We start from the raw sequence: 22,352 nt of genomic DNA on the forward strand, positions 1-22,352 counted from the left end.
GTGGTAGGTGTGAATGATAAAGGGAATAAATCAGTAGCTCCTCCTAATCAAAATCTTAAGATTTTCACTGATCCCTTACCTTCTCCTACCTCTAATGTTATTGAGATTGTGCCTAATTCTTTCTCTTTTGAGGAATTCACCTATATGGCTCCAAACTTGGTTAATATGGTAGAAACACAAGATACTCCTAAGGATCCTTGTATTACATTTGACCCTAGCGAGACCATTAGAGCACCCAATAGCCCTTTATACATAGTTGTGAAGGTTAAGGATATCCCTTGTCGTGATGCCCTGATTGATCCCTCTTGCATGGTTAATGTCATCACTAAGGAGTATCTTTTCACTTTACGATTGCATAAACCAATATATGATGCTTCTAATGTGGTTGTGAAGTTATTTGATGGATTCTCTTGTCCTACCATTGGCTCTATCACCCTTACTGTTGAAGTTCATACTAAATCCATGGATGTTGACTTTGTTTTCATACCCTCTTCTGAGCAAATCCATGTGAAGTTGGGCTATCCTTGGCTATCTTCCATGAAGGCTATTGCTTCTCCAATCCACTAGTGTCTAAAATTTCTTCACAATGGAGAAATCATAACCATGATCCATAGCTTATTTCGTCCATCCAAAAGAAGCCCAAGTGTTCCTATTGATTTCTTTTGGCCCAAACAATTTCAATCTCTTCCATCAAGGAGCAATGCTCTTTTTCAATCTTATCAAAAATGGAAGAATGATATGATCTTATCCTTAAGTCAACCTAGATCTCCAACAATTGACATTCCTATTATTCTTCAAGATGAGGTTCTTCCCCTCACAGATAGAACTAATCTCCCTCCTAAAGAAGATCAAAAACCTATTCCTATGGATGTGACTTTACCTTCTCTCAAGGAGAATAACAATATTCTTCCTAATGTTAGACCTATACCTCCTCCTCATGATGGACCTGGTCTCCTTCCTACACCTAATATTCCTCCTTTCTATGATGTAGTTCCACCTGCCTCCTCTTATCAAGAGAAGAGGCATGCTTATCCTCTTGTTCAACCTAAAAGACCTCAACCTAAACCTTCAACTATCAAGGAGAGAAACATTCCTACTTTTTCAAGTGTTCCTCCTCCTTCTCAGCCTTCCACTAAGACTTGACAAAATCATTGTGCGAGAGAATGCCTATGAAGACGTCGTGTTCGAGCTCATGAAACTATCCCTCAAAATACTCAGTCTCCTTAGACTCTGACAGTTGACATGATTCCCTTTTCTCCCAAGCAAGATGTTCAGCCTACATCTCCAAATCATAAGTTGCACAAAACATGTGATGGTTTTACTCCTATTCGTGTTCTTGCTCCTCTTTCCATAAAATTTGATGAAGAAATGGGTGGAAATGTTATTCATAATGGCAATACAACTCCTAATGCTTCTGATAGTGAGTATGAATATGTTGATGTGGACAAGAATTTATCAGATGAATTTTCACAAACCCTAATCCTAGGTCCTAGAATCAAACAATGTGACTTCCAACATGAGCATAGTCCTTGTTTGGATCTTGTGATAGCTTCATCTGTTGTGCTCGATGTCCCTCCTCTGGCGTGTTTCTTGCCTTCCCAAAATAGTGTTTAGCAAGATCGGGAGGCGGATGTCATGCTAGATTAGCACCTTTTGTAGAAGCACCAAATCCTAAGAAAAATTGCAAGACCTATGTAGGTATGTTGGGTTTACCATGTTAATGCATTAAAATAAATGATTTTGACTTAAAAGTTACCTAAAATAAATTATTACACAATAATAAAACCTTAAGATTTAGAGTTGAAACTACTATCTAATGTTGTAAGAGATATTTTAATTAATGTTCAAAATAAATCGATAAACATAAATGTTTTACGATACTAATATTTTGCTAGAATACTATGAGAGGTATAAAAAATAGAGTTGTCATTATGCCTAAGAGCTATGATTCATTAGGGACCATATATACTAAAGTAAATAAATTTTTTTATTTATTGTCAAGTATAATGATGCACCTATAGAAACAAACCTCAAGCCTTGTGTGTGGAAACTCGATCATATAAAACCCTACACACAAGTCTATACTTAGGATGTGGATTAAATTTGACAAAAAAATACAAACAAGAAATATTTTGCCTTGACTTGTCGTACCTACATTTGAAGAGGGTAGTCTCTAGGGACAATATTGAGGACCTTGTTAGGAAAACTATTAATTATACTTTTATCAAACCCCTAGATGTAAGTTGATAATGCATTTAGGATCCTCTATGATGCTACTCTTATGTTCTTATGTGAATATTAATGTTGTTACCATGTCTTATAGGATTGAAATGCACTAAGGCATGCCCTTTAAATTATACCCTAACATATAATTTGAAATACTATATGTTTTAGTTGGCTCATAATGACTTGTTGGCAAGGGGAACATGGATCCAATTCAAAATCTAAAATTTAAAGTGTTGGGTTCAAATATGTTGACACAAAACTAATCTAAACCACTTCCATACCCATGAATATAAATCAAGGTGATGAATAATAGAAATTTGAGATTGAAGCTAAACCCTTGGGATGTGTGGAGATGGAATGGGGCCAAGATAAAGTTATTTGTCAATCTTCACATATATATTAAAAGAAACACAAATATAAATACACTATGTGTTGCATTAGGAACACACTACTTAAAGTAAATAAAAAATGAAAGTAAACACATATAAGATATACACTTTTCACAATGACAATAAGATGTTATTGTGTGCATGGAAAAATAAAATTTAAGTGTCTACAATTATAAATATTAAACAAATTCACATATCTCTGAAAATTTCTCACTTTGTAAAAATGTTTTCACACTTTCCACACTTTATAATATTTTATTGAATTAAAAACATGAAACTTCTATAATCCATAATATCATTTTCAAAAAAAAATTGTATTTGATTATCATAATACCATTTTTAAATAGTCAAATCTGTTTTTTTTTTTTTTTTTAAAGCCCAGCAACATTATTATTAAATATGTTTGAGTCAATATAGCTGAAAGATGTGCCACATATAAACAACGAATATTTTGACTGAGATATACCAACTCTTTATAAAAAAAATGCACTTAAAACAATAATATATAAAAAGAAAGATATTTTTAAAATTTTATAAGATGTCTATTACAAACTTCTTATTGAAATCTACTGGGTAATCCCTCTCAAACCAAGACTATCCAAAGATCAGTAACCATTCTCCATTCTTCCTTGGATAACTTACAATAGTGACTAATCAAACAATAAAAAAATCCAGAGACTAACTTGGACAAACTGCACCAAACAAATCTTTTCAAGAAACCCAACCAGTAAAACTAGAGATTTAATGCCGTGTAGTCCTTGTATATGGATTTGCATCCAGTAAAAGAAAGCACCCAGAAGAATAAAACGTTTGGTCCATGGATTATCCATTACCTTAACGTGTTACAGGAACTGATAAAATCTTGTACAAAATCTCTGCCATAAAGCTAATTATCCGCTGAAGAAAAGCTCTAACAATAAGAAACGTATACAGATTAGCCTCTCATATAAGTTGCCCACCACCTTAGTTAATCATAAGAAATTTTGTGTTGCAATTGAAGAGAGAAATATGGAGAAACAAAAGTATCTTCCCATTTATCCTTCCATGGGGGAGAGAGTAAAAATTGGGAGTGTTGAAGAACAGGCCGAGTTAAGAGAGCTTTGGAGTAAGGAAATGGAGGAAATCCAAGGATTGAATAGCAATGAAGTGAGAAACAAAAGTGGGGGTGATTTGCCATTGGCGAGAGTGAAGAAGATAATGAAAGCAGATGAGGCGAAGATGGTTTCAGCTGAGGCAGTTGTTGTGATGGGAAAGGCGTGTGAAATGATGATGAAAGAGCTGAGTTTGCGGGCGTGGATTCGAACTCGGGACGGCAAGAGACGTACCCTGCAAAACAAAGACATTTGGAGTGGTGTGAGCGAGAGTGAGGTGTTTGATTTTCTTGTGGACGTACTTCCTAGGCCAAAACCACTTCACCCTCCTCTTCTTTCCTTGAATGCTTTTGATCTTGTTAATAATCCTTTCTTCACCTATGGGCAGTTCCCCAATGGCTTCTTGTGGCCCTCCTGAATCTTGATTCATCTTCTCACTGGAATTTTGTATAGGGTTTGAGGGCTTGTACATTTGTTAATGTTTTGAATGTGGGGAGCTATGCATGGAAGTCAAAGAGATATTATTGTAGGTTTGTGTTATCTTGTATCAGAGATAGCAAAACAAATTTATTGATGATATAAATCTTCGATAAATAAGAGAGCTTTGGAGTAAGTTGTCATTGAAACCTTCTATAAAAAGCAGCTTTGGAATAAGTTGTATAAACATTGAAATACTCTATAAAAAGATAGTTTTAGAGTAAGTTGTATATATATTGAAACCATCCATAAAATGGCAGGTTTGAAATAAGTTGTATATATATTAACATCTTTTATAATAAAGACATCTTTGAAGGAAATTTGTATATATATTGAAGTCTTGTTTTCAAAGTTTAATTGTTTGGTTTATGATAGACAACTTTTAATGTCTTCATTGATTGTATAGGAAGAAAAACTTTCCTTAAGATCTTAGTTTAGGTTGAAATGTTTACAACTTTGTTTTTAAATTAATTTAGAAGTTGCGGGTTAATCTAGTTTAAAATTGTATATAAATAATAAAAGTGAAAAAATAATTATTTTATATGAAAATTTTAAATTTTAATTATTTATATTTAAAATTTATGATCTTCTGTTAGTAGAATGTCTTGAATTTTTTGTTGAATCTATGTTCTATTTGAGATCAAGTTCATGAGTTTGGGTCAAGTCCACAATCACTAATATTTCTGTTGAGCCTAGATTCAACACTGTACACAATGTGAAATTTTGATATATATTGTTCATCTTGATGATATTCTTCTTTTATGCTCTTTTCTCATGTTTGAGGGCTAGTGGTATATAGAAATGCCTTAGAAAGGATGTCATTGTGTTTTTAAGGTGTAAAGCGGAAAATCGATCGAACCCTAGTTGCTCTCCCCTCTTCCAACTCCAAGGAGAGAGAAGGGAGGTCGCTAGGGTTGATGGTTTTCACTTAGGGGAGACTTTACATTCAAAAGAGGGGTTGAAACCCACAAGATCCAATCCCACACAAGGCAAGATTGGATGCTAAATGAGTTTCAAGGGTTAAGACAGCAAGGCTACCCTCTTTTGTAAAGAATGTGCATAGAAAGATTAGGCTAGGAATGCATAGAAAGTGAGAAAGATTCGCTTATAAACTGAGATAGGGATATAGGATGAAGCTACGGACCTGGAATTAGCAGTAAAATGTCGATACGACGCTGTCCTGCAAATTTGAGCAAAAGTTGACGGGACGATGGCGCCCGGCGTGCACACGGTCCTCCGAAAAATCCGCGAAACGAAGGGGGATCTGTTCGTCTCTGCACAAGGATTCCAGATCTTCAATTTCAGCCGCGTACCTGCAACCTACACACAGAAAAGCGAAGACGATTGGGGGGTTAGGGATTAGGGGTTTGCCTTTAGGTCAAACCCCGGTTTTGGAATTAACCAAGAAATGAGAAATGTTGTAAATGTAAATGTCTGTAATGTAAAACAAGTAATAATACCTTGTTGTAAGGATGTTTGTATCCTTATATGCGAAGGTATAGATGTTGTTGTATGTTACGTGTTGTATGTAGTAGTATGTGATCTCCTCTTCAATGGTTGAATCCTTGTCTTGAATGCAACACTTAGCCTTGAATGGAGACTTAGAATGATCAATTGCTTGAAGGAATGTTTGAATGCTTGAATGCTTGAATGCTTGAGTATCGTTTCCACGCTTGTACATATATCTCCTTCTTCTTTTTTATCTACCCAAGTGGGAGAGGAAAATGTAGTTTATATACTTGTCAATTAGGGCTGATAGACTGATTTTTCCCGACCTTAGGCCGACCAGGAAAGGTAATTTCCAATTTGCAAACAAAAAGACTCGAAGTCCCATAGGAGACCGGGCCCAAAATAGGGCCAGGGACCAGGGCGCTGGGCGCCATGGTCCTGGGGGACCAGGGCGCTGGGCGCCATGGTCCTGAAGGACCAGGGCGCTGGGCGCTCTGGTGCCACCTCCCGGGACAGCAGGGTGCAAAGGAGGTTCAGACCAGGGTGCTTGAAAAATGCAGTTTTTGGTGTCGTAAACAGGTTTCGGGGTCTCCATTCAGGTTTCGTGTTGCGTCGCCATCGTGAAGACCGAAATGCAGTCGAAATTTCCAGTGTCGCAATTTTAGGACGCTACATAAGGAACACATTTTCCTCTGTCAACATGTCTCCAAACGTCTGTACAAGATTAAAAAAAAAAATACTCTTTAAATATGAATATGCTCCTAGAATACTTGTTCATATCTAATCTCTTGTTATTATACAAATTGAACTATTGCAATATGAATAAATCTTGAAAGATAAAGTGATCCTTGGTTGTTTAAAATGAATGCATTGAATTCCTTTGTATACAGGCACATAACATCAAATTTCATCTATTGAACCCCTCGACGCTATTGACTTGGCCTCCTTTGGCCCTATGACTACTACTCTTGTTCTACATCATCGATCCAGTCCTACCGAAATTTCTCATGATGTTGTTTTGTTGTAGCAGCCTACTGTCGATGTTGACTGTAAGTCTACGGGGGCCTCCCCTCCCAATCCTTCTTTTGATAGTCTTAATGATAGTATTGCTTGGACTCTGGTTCTTCGCAAGAGGAAGGGAAAATATTTCCCCCTCCCCCAAATTTGCCTTGGCTTGGATGATTCTCTCCATCGTTGAGCTGGGTTTTGGGTTGTTGCAGGATTGATAGATTCTTTTCACCTATCTGGCCCTGGTTCCTCTGTGGTTTGTACCCCTATTTTGTTGTTTCTTTTACTGCCTTTGGGTTGTGTTTTTAAGGGTCAACACCCTTGTCTACTGTTTTTTTAATGTTGATAGTCTTTGGCAATGTCAAGGGTCAACACCCTAGTTAACACTGCTTTATTAATTAAAAACATCAAATTTCAAAAAATCATGTACTAGAAACTAAAAACTTAGAAATCATGTACTTAGTTCAAGACTAGAAACTAAAGGGGGCTAATTGGCAAAATTTTGAATTAAATTTTAGAAATAGGGCTTAAGTCTATAACAATGGGGTCAAACCTTGTGATTGCAACAAATGTCCTAGAGTGGATAAACTTTCAAATTTAGATGGATACTAGGTATTTTTGGATAGGTGTACAAATAAGTGTAATAAATGAAAGGCTTAAAGGTGAATGTATTAGGATATCTACATAAAGTGATAAGATAAGAGCTAAATATGTGAGAATGTGTGTATTTAAGAATAGGTACAAAGTCTAATAAAATGAGTCCAACTTTGCACAAGATTATATAATCTGTTAATGTTTGTATATATAAACAAATTATCCTAAAAAGGGAACAAAATAAATGGGAAATAGAACTAGTCTACAAACTTAACCATTGCATTTTACCCCTATTTCAAAATTCATGGTGATCCTATAATGATCACCTATCTTAGAAGTATGTAGCAAGTTCATAAACATTCACGCAAAGTAAATATGCAAACACCAAAGGGTACAAAAGGCTAAAGTCTGTATAAAGTAATGGGCCCTATATATAGGATGTGATTTTGATGATTTGTCCTTTGTCATGTACAAATATTATGTGAGTAGATTTTGTAAGGCAAGTAGGAACAAATACAATATGAATTCCAGTGTCAATATCATTGTTTGGAGACAAGAAATATTACCTATATTGAAGTTATAATAATTCTACGAAAAACAAAATTATAATGATTTTCCTCATTTGGTGTTCAATGAATGAAAAAGTATGCAAAGCGCAAGAAATTTCATTTACAAAAGATGAGTCTCTATAAAAACTTGAAACTATCTACAAAATTGGCATGAAAGTGTTAGTAGTAGAATATGTCCCCAGTAATTCGTTGCATTCATAGGATAGAAGAATTTTAGTAGAGGAAAAATAGTAAATGACATGTAGAGATGTATTTAGAAAGTAAGGATGTATTCATGCAAAGTAATAACTATATAAATGAATACATCATATAATATGAATACAAATATATTAAATGATAAGCATTATAAGCTAATGGTTGAAGATGATAACTATACAAAATGATATTGCTCTTGACATGGGAAAATAAAGGATGGTGATATAAGTGTGTAAGATACTAGAGCAACATATGTGCCCAATGTGGCATCTAAGAGCATGAAAACGCATTAGTATACGAAAATGTCCCTCCAAATTATGATTTTGATATATGATAGGTATCCAATAATATAGTGAAGGCAAAATTCTTGATGCCCCCTATTGTAGCAGGAGTTGCATTGGGAAGAGTGGAACATCTTATTATGAGTCAGTTTCTATCTTGAATACAAGTTTTAATGAGTAGTGGAGCATAGATTTTTGTTTGTGGACCATGGTTTTGGTGGCTAAGGGTTTATAGAAACCACTTGGTGGTTTTTTATTTTCTTTTCTCAATGCGTTTAGTGTATTTTATAGAGGTTTCATAGTGTTACGCAAGTGGCATGCTATTATCTTATTGTAATGTTGTTAGACTAAAGATATATTGAGTGGATTACAATAAACTTGGTATCTCTTTGGTGAGCACTTAATTCTAACAAATGTTTCCAATGTCATGTCTTATTGTTGTTTATATTTATGCTTGTACATGTTCCATTTGATGGTTTGATCACATGTACTAATCAAATCAAATTTGATCATTATTAATCTATGCTTTCTTTGTATATGCTTACTTTATTCTCAACAATTATGGCATATGTAAGAGTATCCCGTAAGAGATTTGAATGGGCAAAGTCCTTGACCTTGAAGTTACATCAAATTATCCAAAGGTGCATTCATGAAAGGGTGCATTAAAATTTATAAGTCTAATTTGGATGCCCAAATTAGGTCCTTTGTTCTAACTCTTGATATTGGAAACCACTTGTGACTTTTTGAAATGCCTAACCCTATTTATTAGATATTGGAATGGAGTTTGTGAATTGTGTGGTGTTTTGTAGCATTGTTACACTACATAATTGACTCTAAAAGACAAAGTTGAATATTTGTCATATCTCTTGTTGAAAGCACTATTATGGTGTTATACTATAATATTCTATTTAAATAAAATAATCAAGACTTACTTTGAACATTAATTTTTTTATAGAATATATTTTGTACTTTGTATTGTTAATATCCAAATCTCTAACTTATTACATTAATACTCTCATAAAATTAAAGTATTTCTAATTAATTAAAGTGACAATACAATTCAAGTTGTTAAGTATAATATAATGTTTAGGTGTGAAACTATGCATTTTAGTTAATAAAAAAACTTAAGTGAAATAACCTCATTGACTATTAAATAGAAACTGAAATTTAATTTTTTTAAATCCCTTTCAATCCTCAAAATTTCCCAACTTTTCGTCAATCTCTTTCTTCTTCCTATGTACAAGCCAACCTTATTCCCCCTTCTTATTCACATCAAATTTCTACAATGGAAGCATCTTGAACCTCTCCCTACCTTATTTCCTCCTCACTGAACCATTTTATTGTTGAAAATTTCAAGCAACATATTGATGGACAATGGAATTGAACCAATAGTACAATCCATCTCAAGGAAGTACTAGTCTACACGGTAAAATATTATATGCCGCGTGTAACCTTTATTAAGTAATTGTTTACTGGTTAGCTCACCTGCTCATCTATAGCTCAGGCAACCACAAACTATAACTTCTACAGTTGTTTCAATTTTATTTTTGTCTAACAGATCTTCCGTTTGATTGCATAATAACGCCAAAAGTCTTTTTCATGGTTCACCTTGTGCACTGTAATTGCGAACTCGCATAAGAAAGGTTCATGAATCGATTATTCAAATATATCTCTTTCTGCAATTCCTAAGAAGTCTGCAGACTCAACATCAATAAATTGATGTAGCTTTTTGTCCCACCATTATTGGGTTATATCATTGGTTGGGTTCTCGAAGAAGCAGTCATTACTAAAAGAATTCTAATGTCAATGGCATGGGTTCTACAAGAAGCAGCCATGATTAAAAAATCATATGCCAATGGCTTTTGACAATGGCGGACTTTGACTGGACTTTTGGTCTACCAGTTTTCTTCAAGATTTCTTGAGATTATTTGCCCATTTTCATTTGTCTCCATTCTAGAAAGAAAAGAGAATACCTAGTGATTTGAAATAAGAAGAATATTTATAAGATAATCCTACTGCAAACGAGATATACAAAGAGAATGGGAGAATGCCTTCATTTTATTTATCTGAGAGTTTGGATCGCCTAAATTATTTCAGACCTGGGTGGGTTTTCTCAAAATAGAACAAATCCAAGGAAGGGAAACGTTCCATGAATGAGCGTTAATAGGAAACAAAACTGATCTCTGGTTCATTTTCTCGTGCAACAATCTTGGATAGAAATTTGGCTTCAAGTGGCAGTTGCTGCATATTCCAAGATTAATAATACTCTGTTAACGCAGGGTAATTGTGTAACAGCATAAATGGCTTTCAAATTGCCTTGCTGTGGTAGCAGGTAATTTGTTCCTCCTCCGCATCATTCAGCATGCAGCATATTGGCAGATAAGTCCTACCTTCATCTCTTGATACAATCTCATTGTTTGCATGCTCTACGAGGATCAGCAGCAAGCTTGGTGGTAAATTTTATTGTAAGTGGCATTCAAGACACCCGCTGGCTCTTCTGAAGAGAGTTTAAATGCTCTAGTGATGACAAACAAGAAGAAGATCATATAAAACATGGGAGTCTATTACAAAATTTGCAGAATAATCTATTACGCCTTCTGGACCAGCTATGAAGACAAACTAAAACTGAATTTTTAAGCTGAACTTATAGCCTATCACATCTTAATGTAGTGATATCTATAAGATGCACCGTAATAACTAATAAGATTAAAGGCTGGCAATTTCTCATCGCTGAACTAGCCTAGCCATATTTTTACAAAGGCAATACAACAATTCGAGTCTTACGTATGGAATTAGAGAGTCATGTTAGACATCCAAAAAAACCAAAAATTACCAGCAGTATAAAGAACAGTTGAGAGATATTGAAACTTCAAGCTTCATCCAGCTTCCGTGATCTGGAGACTTTGAGGGTAGTCTTCAATTTGATTGAGAATAATAGGATTTACATCTCATACTCAAATCATTTCTGCTCCTGCAGAGCTAACCCTTTGTTGTATCAAACGTAAATTGCTGTAGTATAGACAAATCAAAGATCTTTCGGGTCATTCAATTTTACAGTGTTGAGAATAATTTCAAACTTAACAGCGTTTGAGAATAATTCCAAATTTGACTTCTGCAATTACTGGATCGTGAGATGGTTTTGCCGGAGTTTTCAGAATTGTAGTTCAACTTCTGCCTTTTAATCTTTTGTTGTGCTCCACAATAAAATGGATTTTGTACATGTATATCTCTTCCAAGACTGTCAGTTGTTGATCCCTCCAGATGTTCTCAGATGTTGGGGGAAGCTGGCTGCTGCTGTAGAGTAGGACACATTCTTATCTTATTTTCTGATGATACTCAAGATTTCTATTTTTTATCTTGTGAGTGGAATTTTCTCCATAAAACTAAAATTTGCACCCTGAGAGCAGTTTTCCATTGAAAAATCATGGAGAAAGAGTTGGTTCAGTGAGTCAATTTCACTGTTCACATACAATTTACCGATAGCCCAAGGGGATTTCTTTTAGACCACAGAAGTCATGGGATGTCTCATTAGCTATTCGAGGCGATTGTTTAATATCATATAAGTACCTGAATGGTAACACTAGCTATTCAATCTAGTTGGTGTCAAAAGAATTCGTTCCCATGTTCATTAACTTATTCTGTTATTCATCACAGAGCTCGAATAGCAATAGACATGTTACATTGATTTTCCAAGATAATGTCGCCACCTTTTTTTCAATTTTCTGTCTGCAACCTTTCTCCTACAGAAAAAGCATTTACATGTTCATTGATCTCATTCCAACTGTATCCGGGTGTCTTTTTTACACCCCTGTCGTTCATCATTTGCCGTATAGTTTCAATCTCACTCAACCTGCCAGCTGCAGCATAGATATTCATAAGAAGCACATAAGGTGCTGCATTTTGAGGCTCCAATTCAAAAATTCGTCCTGCCACATATTCTCCTAAATCCACATTACTGTGTATCCTACAAGCACCCATCAAACAATTCCAAATGGCGCCATTGGGTTTTACTGGCATTTTGTAGATGAAATCGATTGCTTCATCCAGATGGCCAGCACGCCCAAGAAGGTCAACCATGCATCTATAGTGTTCCATAGTAGGGTTGATATTATAATACGTTCTCATGCAATCGAAGTACTTATGGCCCTCATCCACCAAACCTGCATGACTGCATGCAGACAAAATACTAAGAAAGGTGATATGATCTGGTGTCATACCAGAAAATTTCATTTGCTCAAAGAGGTCAAGGGATTTCTTGCCATAACCATGCATCGCGAACCCTGTAATCATAGATGTCCAGGAGACTGAATCTCTTTGATGCATTCTTTCAAATATTTCATTTGCCTTCTGAATATCACCACATTTTGCATACATATTTATCAAGGCATTGCCCACAAGAACATCTGTGTGAAACCCACTTCTTATTACTTTTTCATGGATTTCCACCCCATGTCCTAGAGCTGCCAATTTTGCACAGGCAGGTAGCACAGTAGCAAAGGTTTCCGAGTTTGGCCTTACACCAGCTAAGTGCATTTGTTGAAAAAGCTTCAAGGCCTCGTCGTCATAACCATTATGCCCTAATCCTGCAATCATTGCGTTCCATGAGACAGTGTCCCGTATAGTCATTTCCTTGAAGAGCTTCAGGGCCTCATCGAGAAATCTATTATGTGCATATCCTGAAATCATCGTTGTCCACGAAACTATGCTTCTTTCGGGCATTTCGTTAAACAGTTTCACAGCTTCTTCAACAAACCCATTCTGCATAAACCCTGCAATCATTGCATTCCAAGATATCACATCACGTCGAGGCATTTTATTAAACAGTTTTAGAGCCTCCTCAAGAAATCCGTTATGTGCAAGTCCTGTAGTCATTGTATTCCATGAAACCACATCGGTTTGATGCATTTGAGCAAACACATCCTGCGCCTTCTCTATGCTACCACATTTTGCATACATATCCATCAATGCATTTGCAACAGAGACATAAGTCTGGAATCCACATCTCAATATCTCTGCGTGGAATTGCGTACCGAGCTTGAGAGATCCCATGTTGGCAACTGCCGTAAGAACACTAGCAAAGGTGAGCTCATTAGGCCTGCAGCCTGTTTCTCTCATTTTCCAAAACAGTGTCAATGCCTCTTCAGCAAACCCTTGCTTTGTATAAGCCAAAACCATCACAGTCCATGAGACAACATCTCGTTGGGGTATTTTGTCAAACAATTCTCGCGCCTTTCGTATCATTCCACATTTCACATACATATCTATAAGAGCATTGGCCACAGAGATATGAAACTCATATCCCTTCCTAATGATCTCCTCATGGATTTCCACACCCTCTTCTAGCAATCCGAGACGTGCACATGCCGAAATCACCCCTGAATATACAAACTGACATGGCTGGAAGCCTGACTGCTTCATTTGCCGAAACAGACTCAAAGCTTCCTCGCAAGGTTCTCTCCTTGCATAAGAAGAAATAATAATAGTCCACGACACAGCATCTCCCAAAGACATTTTATCAAACACTTGGCGGGCATCCACGATATATCCACAGTTTCCATAGAAATCGACAAGGGCATTGCATACAGAAATAACGGCGGAAAACGTAAAGTGACTGGGCTGAAGGATGCTTGTTTGCATTTGCTGGAACAGTGCCAATGCTCTGTGAGGAAAGCCCTGCGCTGCATAGCCTGAAATCATGACACTCCACAAGCATTCGTCTCGCTCAGAAGTTCGATCGAAGACTTTACGAGCGTCCTCCACATCCACATTTCACATACATGTTGCCCACCACTTTATGTAAAACTGTATTTGAGGTAAACGCCATCACATTTATGCGAGAGTGCATTAACTTGCCCCCTGCTATGTCTTTCTCCTTAATGCAAGTCTGCAAGAATTGAATGTAGTCTTTAATGTTATGTTCACTGACGCAAATATGCTGTGCTGTAGTAACTCCTTGATGCTGTAAGTGAAACAACGGCATAAATTTGCACTTACCCTGCTGTCTGAAAAGCTTTAACATCCTTGGACATTTTTCTCATAAATAAAACCCATCTTGTTCTGTAATTTTGTTTTGGATATGTGAAGAAAAGACAAATATATGCATTCTAATCTTGCTGGTAGCCTTTGTGCGAAGTTGATGTCAGTAATATCACTCGGCATCCTTGCAATTGCTTGCAGGTTCCCACTTCATGATGTGCCAGAAATCTATTTTTCACGGTTTCATTTGTAAATTTGAACATCATAGAATATTATCTAAACTCGGAACCAAATACTTGTAAACTCAGATCAAATGGAGGTCAATTTTAGACCACACCAATTGAACAAATCAGAGGTTTCGCATCTACAAGCGGTAGAAATCTATTCATAACAGGGGCTGCGGGAGAAGTGCAATTTGCAGGGCAGTTGTTAGATATGTTTTGGTAAGACCAAATCTACTTTGAGCAAAAAAAAATTCTTTTTTGTATCGTCAAGTTTAGTAAACTAAAAGAGGGGTCAAAAAAATTTAGATCAAAGAAAGAGTAACAAAGTAAGAAGAGTTAAATGTTTCATATAGAAAAAAAATTACATAATTTTATTGATATTCATTAAATCATTAAGTAAATGAGACATATTCATAGATAATTGCTTCTTATTTATTATATTTCAGCTTTGTCCATGATCAGAAGTTCATTTGGCTAAACAATTAGCAACTCCATTCCATTCTCTAAGAAAGTGATTAAAAGCAGAAGATTCAAAGGAATTGCACAACCAAAGAATTTGTCTAAATACCACAGTCAAGTGCCAGCTAACCTCGTCTAACCGTTGCTCATTCAGCGAAGTCACCACCATCTGAAAATGAATTTATGAAAGCAATCAAATGAAATATAAATTAAAATTAATTTTTTATTTTTTATTATTCAATTTATAATTTATATTTCAGTAATGAATTATCTAATCACAATTACATAATAATGTTAAAAGTATAGAATTGCAATTTCAATTATCAATGATCTTGATTTAGTCTTGAGAGCATGTAATAGTTGTTGATGAGTTTAAAGCGGGTTTCTTTCACAATAATTTGCATTTTGAAACTTTTAGTGTTTTAGCAAGACTAATTTGCATTTTCAAACTTTTAGTGTTTAAGCAAGATCATATTTTAGTAGAAACATTCACTTACCACTTTTTCATTGTGTTTGAAATGCTTATTGTATTTTGTTATAGTAATTCATCATCAAGGAATTTTATTTTAGATTTGAATATCAAATAGTTTTCTTTAGAACCAATTAGATCACATGTTTTACTCAATAATTTGGCTTTGCAACAATCAAAAGATGTCTTCTTTATGATTTTTTTCTATTCATGTATGATTGGGAATGCTTTGTTGTAATGCAAAGTTAAATGAATATAACAATGTTCATGGATTTATAGTACGTTAGTTGATCGCATTCAAGTTGCATGGGCTTTAAAGGACATGCATGACATTTATTGTTTTATAAAAAATTTCAAGAACTTTTATAACTTCAATATAATTTTTTACATTATTATATTCCATTAAATTCAACTAGCATTTGTTTACTTTTTTCTCTTGTCTTTTGTGTAGTGTGCAATTTTTTTGTTTTCCATGTGATAGAAGTCCTTTATTGTAATGGTCATTGAAAGGAAAACAACAAGTGTATGGATTACTAGAGGTGGTTTTTAAATCAGGATAATCAAAGGTTCAAGAACTCTTTTTGTAACTCCAATACAATTTATGATATTATGAATTTCAATAATTGATTTTTCATGAAGAAAATTTCTTTTGTGTTTGTTTATGACATGGTAATTTGGGAATAATGTACAATGTAACTAATGATTGTGAATTATTAAAATTTAGATTCAATTCTAAGAACATGTTTTTTTTTTTTTGAAAGAAGGGGAAAAAATTTATTCAATCCAAATCGAGATACAAGGCAGAAGCCAAAGGCTCAGCAAAAAGGAGAACAACCAACAAACCAAACAACAACACTACATAGTCCTGTCTTCCATTAAATCTCTTTCCAAAATCCCTCGATAATCAGAAGGTAACTCACCCCTACCACTAATATCCCAACCCTCCCCTTTCTCCGAGGCCCACTTCGCCAAGCAGTCAGCCACGGTATTCCATTCTCTAGGGATGTGACAGAAAGAGACAGATTCCAAGGAGCTACATACACTTAAAATCTGTCTGACCATCAAAGCTAAATGCCAACTAACACCATCCAACCTCTGGTTGTTCAACATATCCACAACAATCTGAGAGTCAGACTCACAGATAATTCTCCTCCAGCCAAGAGAGCAACCCCGCTCAACAGCAGTCTTAATAGCCAGGGCCTCCATCAGGTTATTAGAGTAAAGCCCTTTGTAGACAGAGAAGCAAAAAACAACATCACCATCTTTACTTCTACCAATACCCCCAATACCAGCATGCCCAGGATTCCCCCGAGAAGATCCATCCGTATTAATCTTCAGGACCCCATCAGGAGGAGGAGCCCATCTCCCATCACGACAGACCCGTCTCTTGACACGACGGGGTATAATATTAGCAGAGCAACCCCTACTATTAACACCCAAGCTCAAATCTCGCACGACCGTAACATCCCCAGGATCAATACTTACAGACATATCACATTTAGCATGAATAGTCTCCTGAAGCCTACTGATAATCTTTGTCCACAGTTGACCACTATCCAATCTGGAATCACAAAAAACTCTACGGTTCCTTTCCAGCCAAAGGTTCCAAAGAATGAAACTAGGCCCAATGAACCAGGCCACCTGAAGAAAAGGAGTCTTCGCAGGAGGCCTGCCCAGACTCTCCCAAAACTCAATAAGAGAGGAAGCATGAATGCAACCATGATGCCAAGCCTCCCACCATCTGTGCCAAATCTCACGAGAGTAGGGGCAGTGGAAGAACAAGTGGGAAGAACATTCTTCACTGCTCAAACAAAGAACACAAATGGAAGGTCCCTGAAACCCCCTTTTGCGAAGGTTCTCCCAAGTGAGACATTTCCTCTGGGCAACCAACCATAAAAATAAATTACACTTGGGCCAAGAAAAGTTGTTCCAGACCTTTCTCCACCAAGGCACCTCAGCAGGACCATGTAAATTCCTATCAAGCACAGCGTAGCCTTGAGCAATAGTATAATTACCTTTTGGGCTAGGACTCCAAGCCAATTTGTCCCTCTCCTTCAGAGAGCTGCAAAGCCTGCCCTCCAAGACCTTACACAAAGCTGCCCGATCCTCCTCAGAACCGCCCACCGGCCACTCTTGCGGATCCTTCCAGCAAGACACCTCCAAATGACCCATACGCTTAACAGTTTTAAAATGCTCCACCTTAATCCACCCAGCATCAGAGAACATCTGGCAAAGAGGCAGAAGCTGTGGGAAACTAGATAGGATGGGAGGGTGACCATCCCAAGAGTCCAACCAAAAGAGAGCATCAGATCCATTGTTACAGATCCAGAAGAGACCATTCCTAACAAGCTGAGCTCCCTTCTTAAGAATATCCCATATGCAAGAACCTTTGCCCAGCAGAGCAATCCGCGGCACATCCTGGCTCTCAACCCCAGGAACATACTTGAAAGAAAGAATCTTGGCCCACTCCTGATCCTGGTTGTTGCACCATCTCCAGTACAGCTTAGCCGCCAAAGCCGAAACCATAAGAGCCATAGACCTAAGGCCAAGGCCCCTAGCATGCTTCGGCCTACAGACAGACTCCCACTTGACTAAACTCCACTTCGAAGAAAGAAGGTTTCCTGACCAAAGAAATTGCCGGGAAAGAGCATCAAACTCCCTCATAAAGGAGGCAGGAGGATTCTGCACACAACACCTATAAATAGGGAGAGCCTGCACCACAGTTTTAAGGAGAAGCACTCTACCAGCAGAAGAGAGCCATCTGTAAGTCCAATGACTAACCTTACTCTGGAACTTATCCAAAATCCCCTGCCAAAAATCTCTCCGTTGGGGTCCCAAAGCCAAAGGAATCCCTAGGTACATCAGGGGAAGCGATCCAATTTGGAATCTAAGGATCCTGGCAATCCTGTTCTGAATGAGACGAGGAGTATTAAAGAAATAAATGGAAGATTTATCATCATTAATACTCTGACCAGCAGCTTTCAAGTAGATGTCTAAAGTTCTCCTGAAATTTACTGCCTCACTAACTCTAGCCAAGCCCATCAAAGCAGTATCATCCACAAATTGAAGGTGAGAACAGGGAGGGAGATCATTGTTCCAACTCCAGCCGTGAATACGACCCTGCCACACCTGAGATTTAATAAATCTACCAAGACCTTCTGCCATGATAATGAAAAGATAAGGGGAAAGAGGGTCCCCTTGCTAGAGTCCCCGAGAAGCACTAAACCAATCTGAAGATTCCCCATTAATGAGAATGGAGAAGGAGGATGAGGTAACACAACTGAGAACCCAACTCACCCATTCCTCTTTAAAGCCAAAGGCCAAGAGGATATTCTGAAGGAACTCCCAGCTCACCCGATCATAAGCTTTAGCCATGTCAATCTTAATGAACATCGCCCTCTCCTTAGAGGAAGCCATAGAGTGAATAACCTCCGAAGCAATCACGACACCATCCAAGATTTGTCTCCCTTCCACATAGCCTCCCTGCTCAGTAGAAATCAAAGCACCAAGGAGAGGTTTGAGTCTCTCAGCAATCAATTTGGTGATGATCTTGTAGACAACATTGCATAAAGCAATAGGCCTGAATTGATCCATCTGATTAGCCCCCTCCTTCTTAGGTATGAGAGCTAGAAAAGTAGAATTCAGAGACTTAAGCATTTGTTTGTTCCTAAGGGATTCCTGAACCACCTCAAGGAGATCAAACTTTATTATTTCCCAAAATTCCTGGAAGAACTCAATCGGAAACCCATCTGGGCCAGGAGCTTTGCCTTTTTTCATACTAAACACAACCTTCTCCAATTCAAGCAGCAGTATTGGACCCAAAAGAGCCCCATTCATCTCATCTGAGACCAAGCAAGGAATAGAAGCCAAGATAGCCCTCTCCTCGGATCTAGCAGCAATATCCTCCCTAGTAAAAAGATTAGAAAAATAGTTGACAGCTTCCCTCGAAATTTCACCACAGGACGAGAGTTGGGTCCCATCACTCGAGAGAAGCATGGAAAAGGAGATACCCTTCCTACGGGCCTTGACCGAATTATGGAAGAAAGATGTGTTCCTGTCCCCCTCCTGAAGCCAATCAATACGAGATTTTTGCTTCCAGACAATCTCCTCCCGAAGCTCCCACTCTTCTAAGCCCTTAAGTGCCAAGGACTCAGCATTCAAAAGGTCAGAGGACAGCCCATGGTCTCGAATCTGACGAGTAACACTATCCAGCTTAGATTGAGCAGCAAGTTTCTGAGCATGCAGATTCCCAAAACATTGTTTATTCCACCTCTTAAGCCTATACTTCACATATTGGAGTCGTTTGCTAAAAGTGTACATGGCCCTCCCATGGGCAGGAAGCCCTTCGTACCACCAATCCAGCACCAGATCCCGAAGAGAGTGATCCCATAGCCACATCAATTGAAATTTGAAGGACGGATTTTTGGTGACCCCATAAGAGGAGACACAAAGTTTGATAGGCCAGTGATCAAATCCCCTCCAATCTAGGATATCAGAACTGGTAGTCCACCTGCTACTCATCCAATAATAGGAAACCAGAAATCTATCAAGCCATTCTGAGATAGCCTCATCACCACACTGCCTATTATTCCAAGTAAAAACTCCATTGATTGGCTTCACGTCAACAAGGTTAAGGAGACCAATATTATCTCTGAGAAAAAGAGAGGAAGGATCAAGCCTAGCTAACCCTCCTCGTTTTTCATCCATACTAATAACAGCATTAAAGTCACTAGCCAAAATCCATGGGAGAAACGGTTCCAAAGAACGAACAAAATTGATATGATCCCAAAGGTGTGTCTTACCTGGAAGATCAGTAGGAGCGTAAATATTGGAGAAAAGACATTTTTCACCAGTTTCAAAAATGGAAGAAACCATAGAGATAGAAGACCGACTAGAGACCCACCATAAGGGGGAGACTTTCCTCGGGTTCCAAAAGCAAGCCACCCCCCCAGAACTGCCCAACGCCCCCACCCCCTGCCAGTAGCCTTGGGGCCAGATACGCAGAGCACAATTATTCAAACCATCCACTGTAAGCTTGGTTTCCTGAATGAATACCACATCCGGAGCCTGAGACTCGATTAATCTGCGAACAGCCTTTTGTCTGGGGATGTTGTTCAACCCCCTTACATTCCAAGATAAAACTATCATTTAGGGGGGTGGGAGAAGTGGGAATCAATGGGTTTCACAAACCCAGACTCAACCAAAGTATCCCCCATAATCTTGACCTTCTCTTGATCAGTCTTCCTTCCACTCCTTGACTATTTATCTAGAGGCCCCTTTTTAAAATGTTTTTGATGCAAGCCTAAGGCAGGAGGAGCCTTAGCACTCTTCACAGGATCCGCGGATGCCTTCAAAGCTTCCGGACAAGGAGTCAAGCTAGCATTACCCACCGTAATCTGTGACTCCTGGAGGCCACCAATATTCTGAACATGAGAGATCAAGTCCAAAGCCGGTTGACAAACCTGTTGAACCCCTGACGATAGAATCGGCTCCTCCTGCCTTGCAACCACCTCTTGATTCTCTACTTGACCCTTAACCCCAAAAGAAAGCTCAGTTGGAATACCATCTTCTTGGACTACGCTATCCAGAACCTCAAACCTGTTAAATGTGTCATCATTCTGTCTATCCATCCAAGGTCTCTTCTTGCCTTTGCCTTTATTACGAGATTTAACTGGGGTAAATCCCTCCTTATCAACAGGCCCATCAGACACCGGGGCTTTCCCCTTGTTCAACCTAGGAGGTTCAGAGGCGGGCAAGGGGGAAGAATTCAATCTGGGGCATCTGCGATGAAGATGACCATATTCATGGCAAATTCTGCATCTGAATGGGAGGGTTTCGTAATCTAGCTGCTGAATCCAGGAGGAAGAACCCATGCAAATTTCCATAGAGTCTGGTAATGGATTATTCAAAACAACTTCAACACAAATGCGAGCAAAGGAGATTACCTTACGATCTTGAGTCTATGAAGCCGATCCAACGGGTTTCCCAAGAAGTAAAGAGATTGAGTGGAGGATATCTTCCCTCCAAAATTCCAACGGAAGCCTCGGCAAACGAACCCACACAGGTACCCGCGACGGGATCTCTTCCGCAGAGTTGAAGCCCATATGCCAAGGCTTGATAAAGAGCCCAACTTGGTTAAAGAAATAAGGGCCACCCTCAAAAGCCCTATTCCTGTCTGCTATGCTTGAAAAAATAACCAGGAAGTAGTTATTAGCCGCCAAAAGAATCTCCATATCTCCTTCAGGGTTCCAAACCCGACGTGCCCAGGATTCCAACATAGGAAGAGAGAGACGAAGGCCCAAAAATTTGCATATAAGAGCGTGCTTGCCCCAGTAATCAACATCTTCTAAAACCTGCTCAGGTTGAATAACCAAAACTGGTCTATCTTCCGATCTCTCCAAACATCCATTAACTTTTTTAATTCGAAAAGACCCTTTTGATGAGGAGGTACCCTCCCCAGAAGGGGGAAGCTCAGTCCTATCCTTGTAACCGACATGCATCAAAGAGGATGGATCTACCATCTCCAAATCTAGGGAAGAAGCAAGGCCTTGATTCTCCATGGAAAAAAGAGCCCAAGAACCAAACAAAGTAAGGAAAGAGGCAAGGCAGTCGTCCCAAATGCCCAAACGACCACGAGCCCCCCGTCTAAGAGATTCTCGCACCAGAAGGCAGCCAAAAAATGCCCAGCCGCAGAAAAAAGGAGATCAAACCCCTGTCCAACCCCCTCCAGACCCCTGTGAACACAGAAAAACTCCCCCCGCGAGTAGAAAACCAAAATGTGATACCATAATTCTAAGAACATGTTATAAGGGTTATCTCAATTTAATTAATTTGTGCTAAATAACCAATTACATTTATATTTCTTTCAACAATTGATCATTGGGGAAAGCAAAATAATGGCTAGTAGTTTTGAACCATAAGAATTATATTGCATTCTTTCTTTGA

At 38.1% G+C, this 22,352-nt stretch overlaps 2 protein-coding genes across 2 annotated transcripts; one reads left to right on the forward strand and one right to left on the reverse strand.

Annotated features, from left to right (window-relative positions):
- Window positions 1–3,629: 3,629 nt before the first annotated feature.
- On the forward strand, window positions 3,630–4,438 carry LOC131045752 (nuclear transcription factor Y subunit C-2-like). Its single transcript, XM_057979343.2, has one exon. It carries the CDS (start codon window positions 3,660–3,662, stop codon window positions 4,122–4,124), a length of 465 nt encoding a protein of 154 aa, XP_057835326.1. The 5' UTR covers window positions 3,630–3,659; the 3' UTR covers window positions 4,125–4,438.
- A 5,881-nt stretch (window positions 4,439–10,319) lies between these two features.
- Window positions 10,320–14,695, reverse strand: LOC131045727 (pentatricopeptide repeat-containing protein At4g02750-like). Its single transcript, XM_057979318.2, has one exon. The coding sequence runs from the start codon at window positions 13,974–13,976 to the stop codon at window positions 11,994–11,996; it is 1,983 nt and encodes a 660-aa protein (XP_057835301.2). The 5' UTR covers window positions 13,977–14,695; the 3' UTR covers window positions 10,320–11,993.
- Between the last annotated feature and the right edge of the window lie 7,657 nt (window positions 14,696–22,352).

Source organism: Cryptomeria japonica, chromosome 9, assembly GCF_030272615.1.
Source record: "Cryptomeria japonica chromosome 9, Sugi_1.0, whole genome shotgun sequence".
Lineage (NCBI taxonomy): Eukaryota > Viridiplantae > Streptophyta > Pinopsida > Cupressales > Cupressaceae > Cryptomeria > Cryptomeria japonica.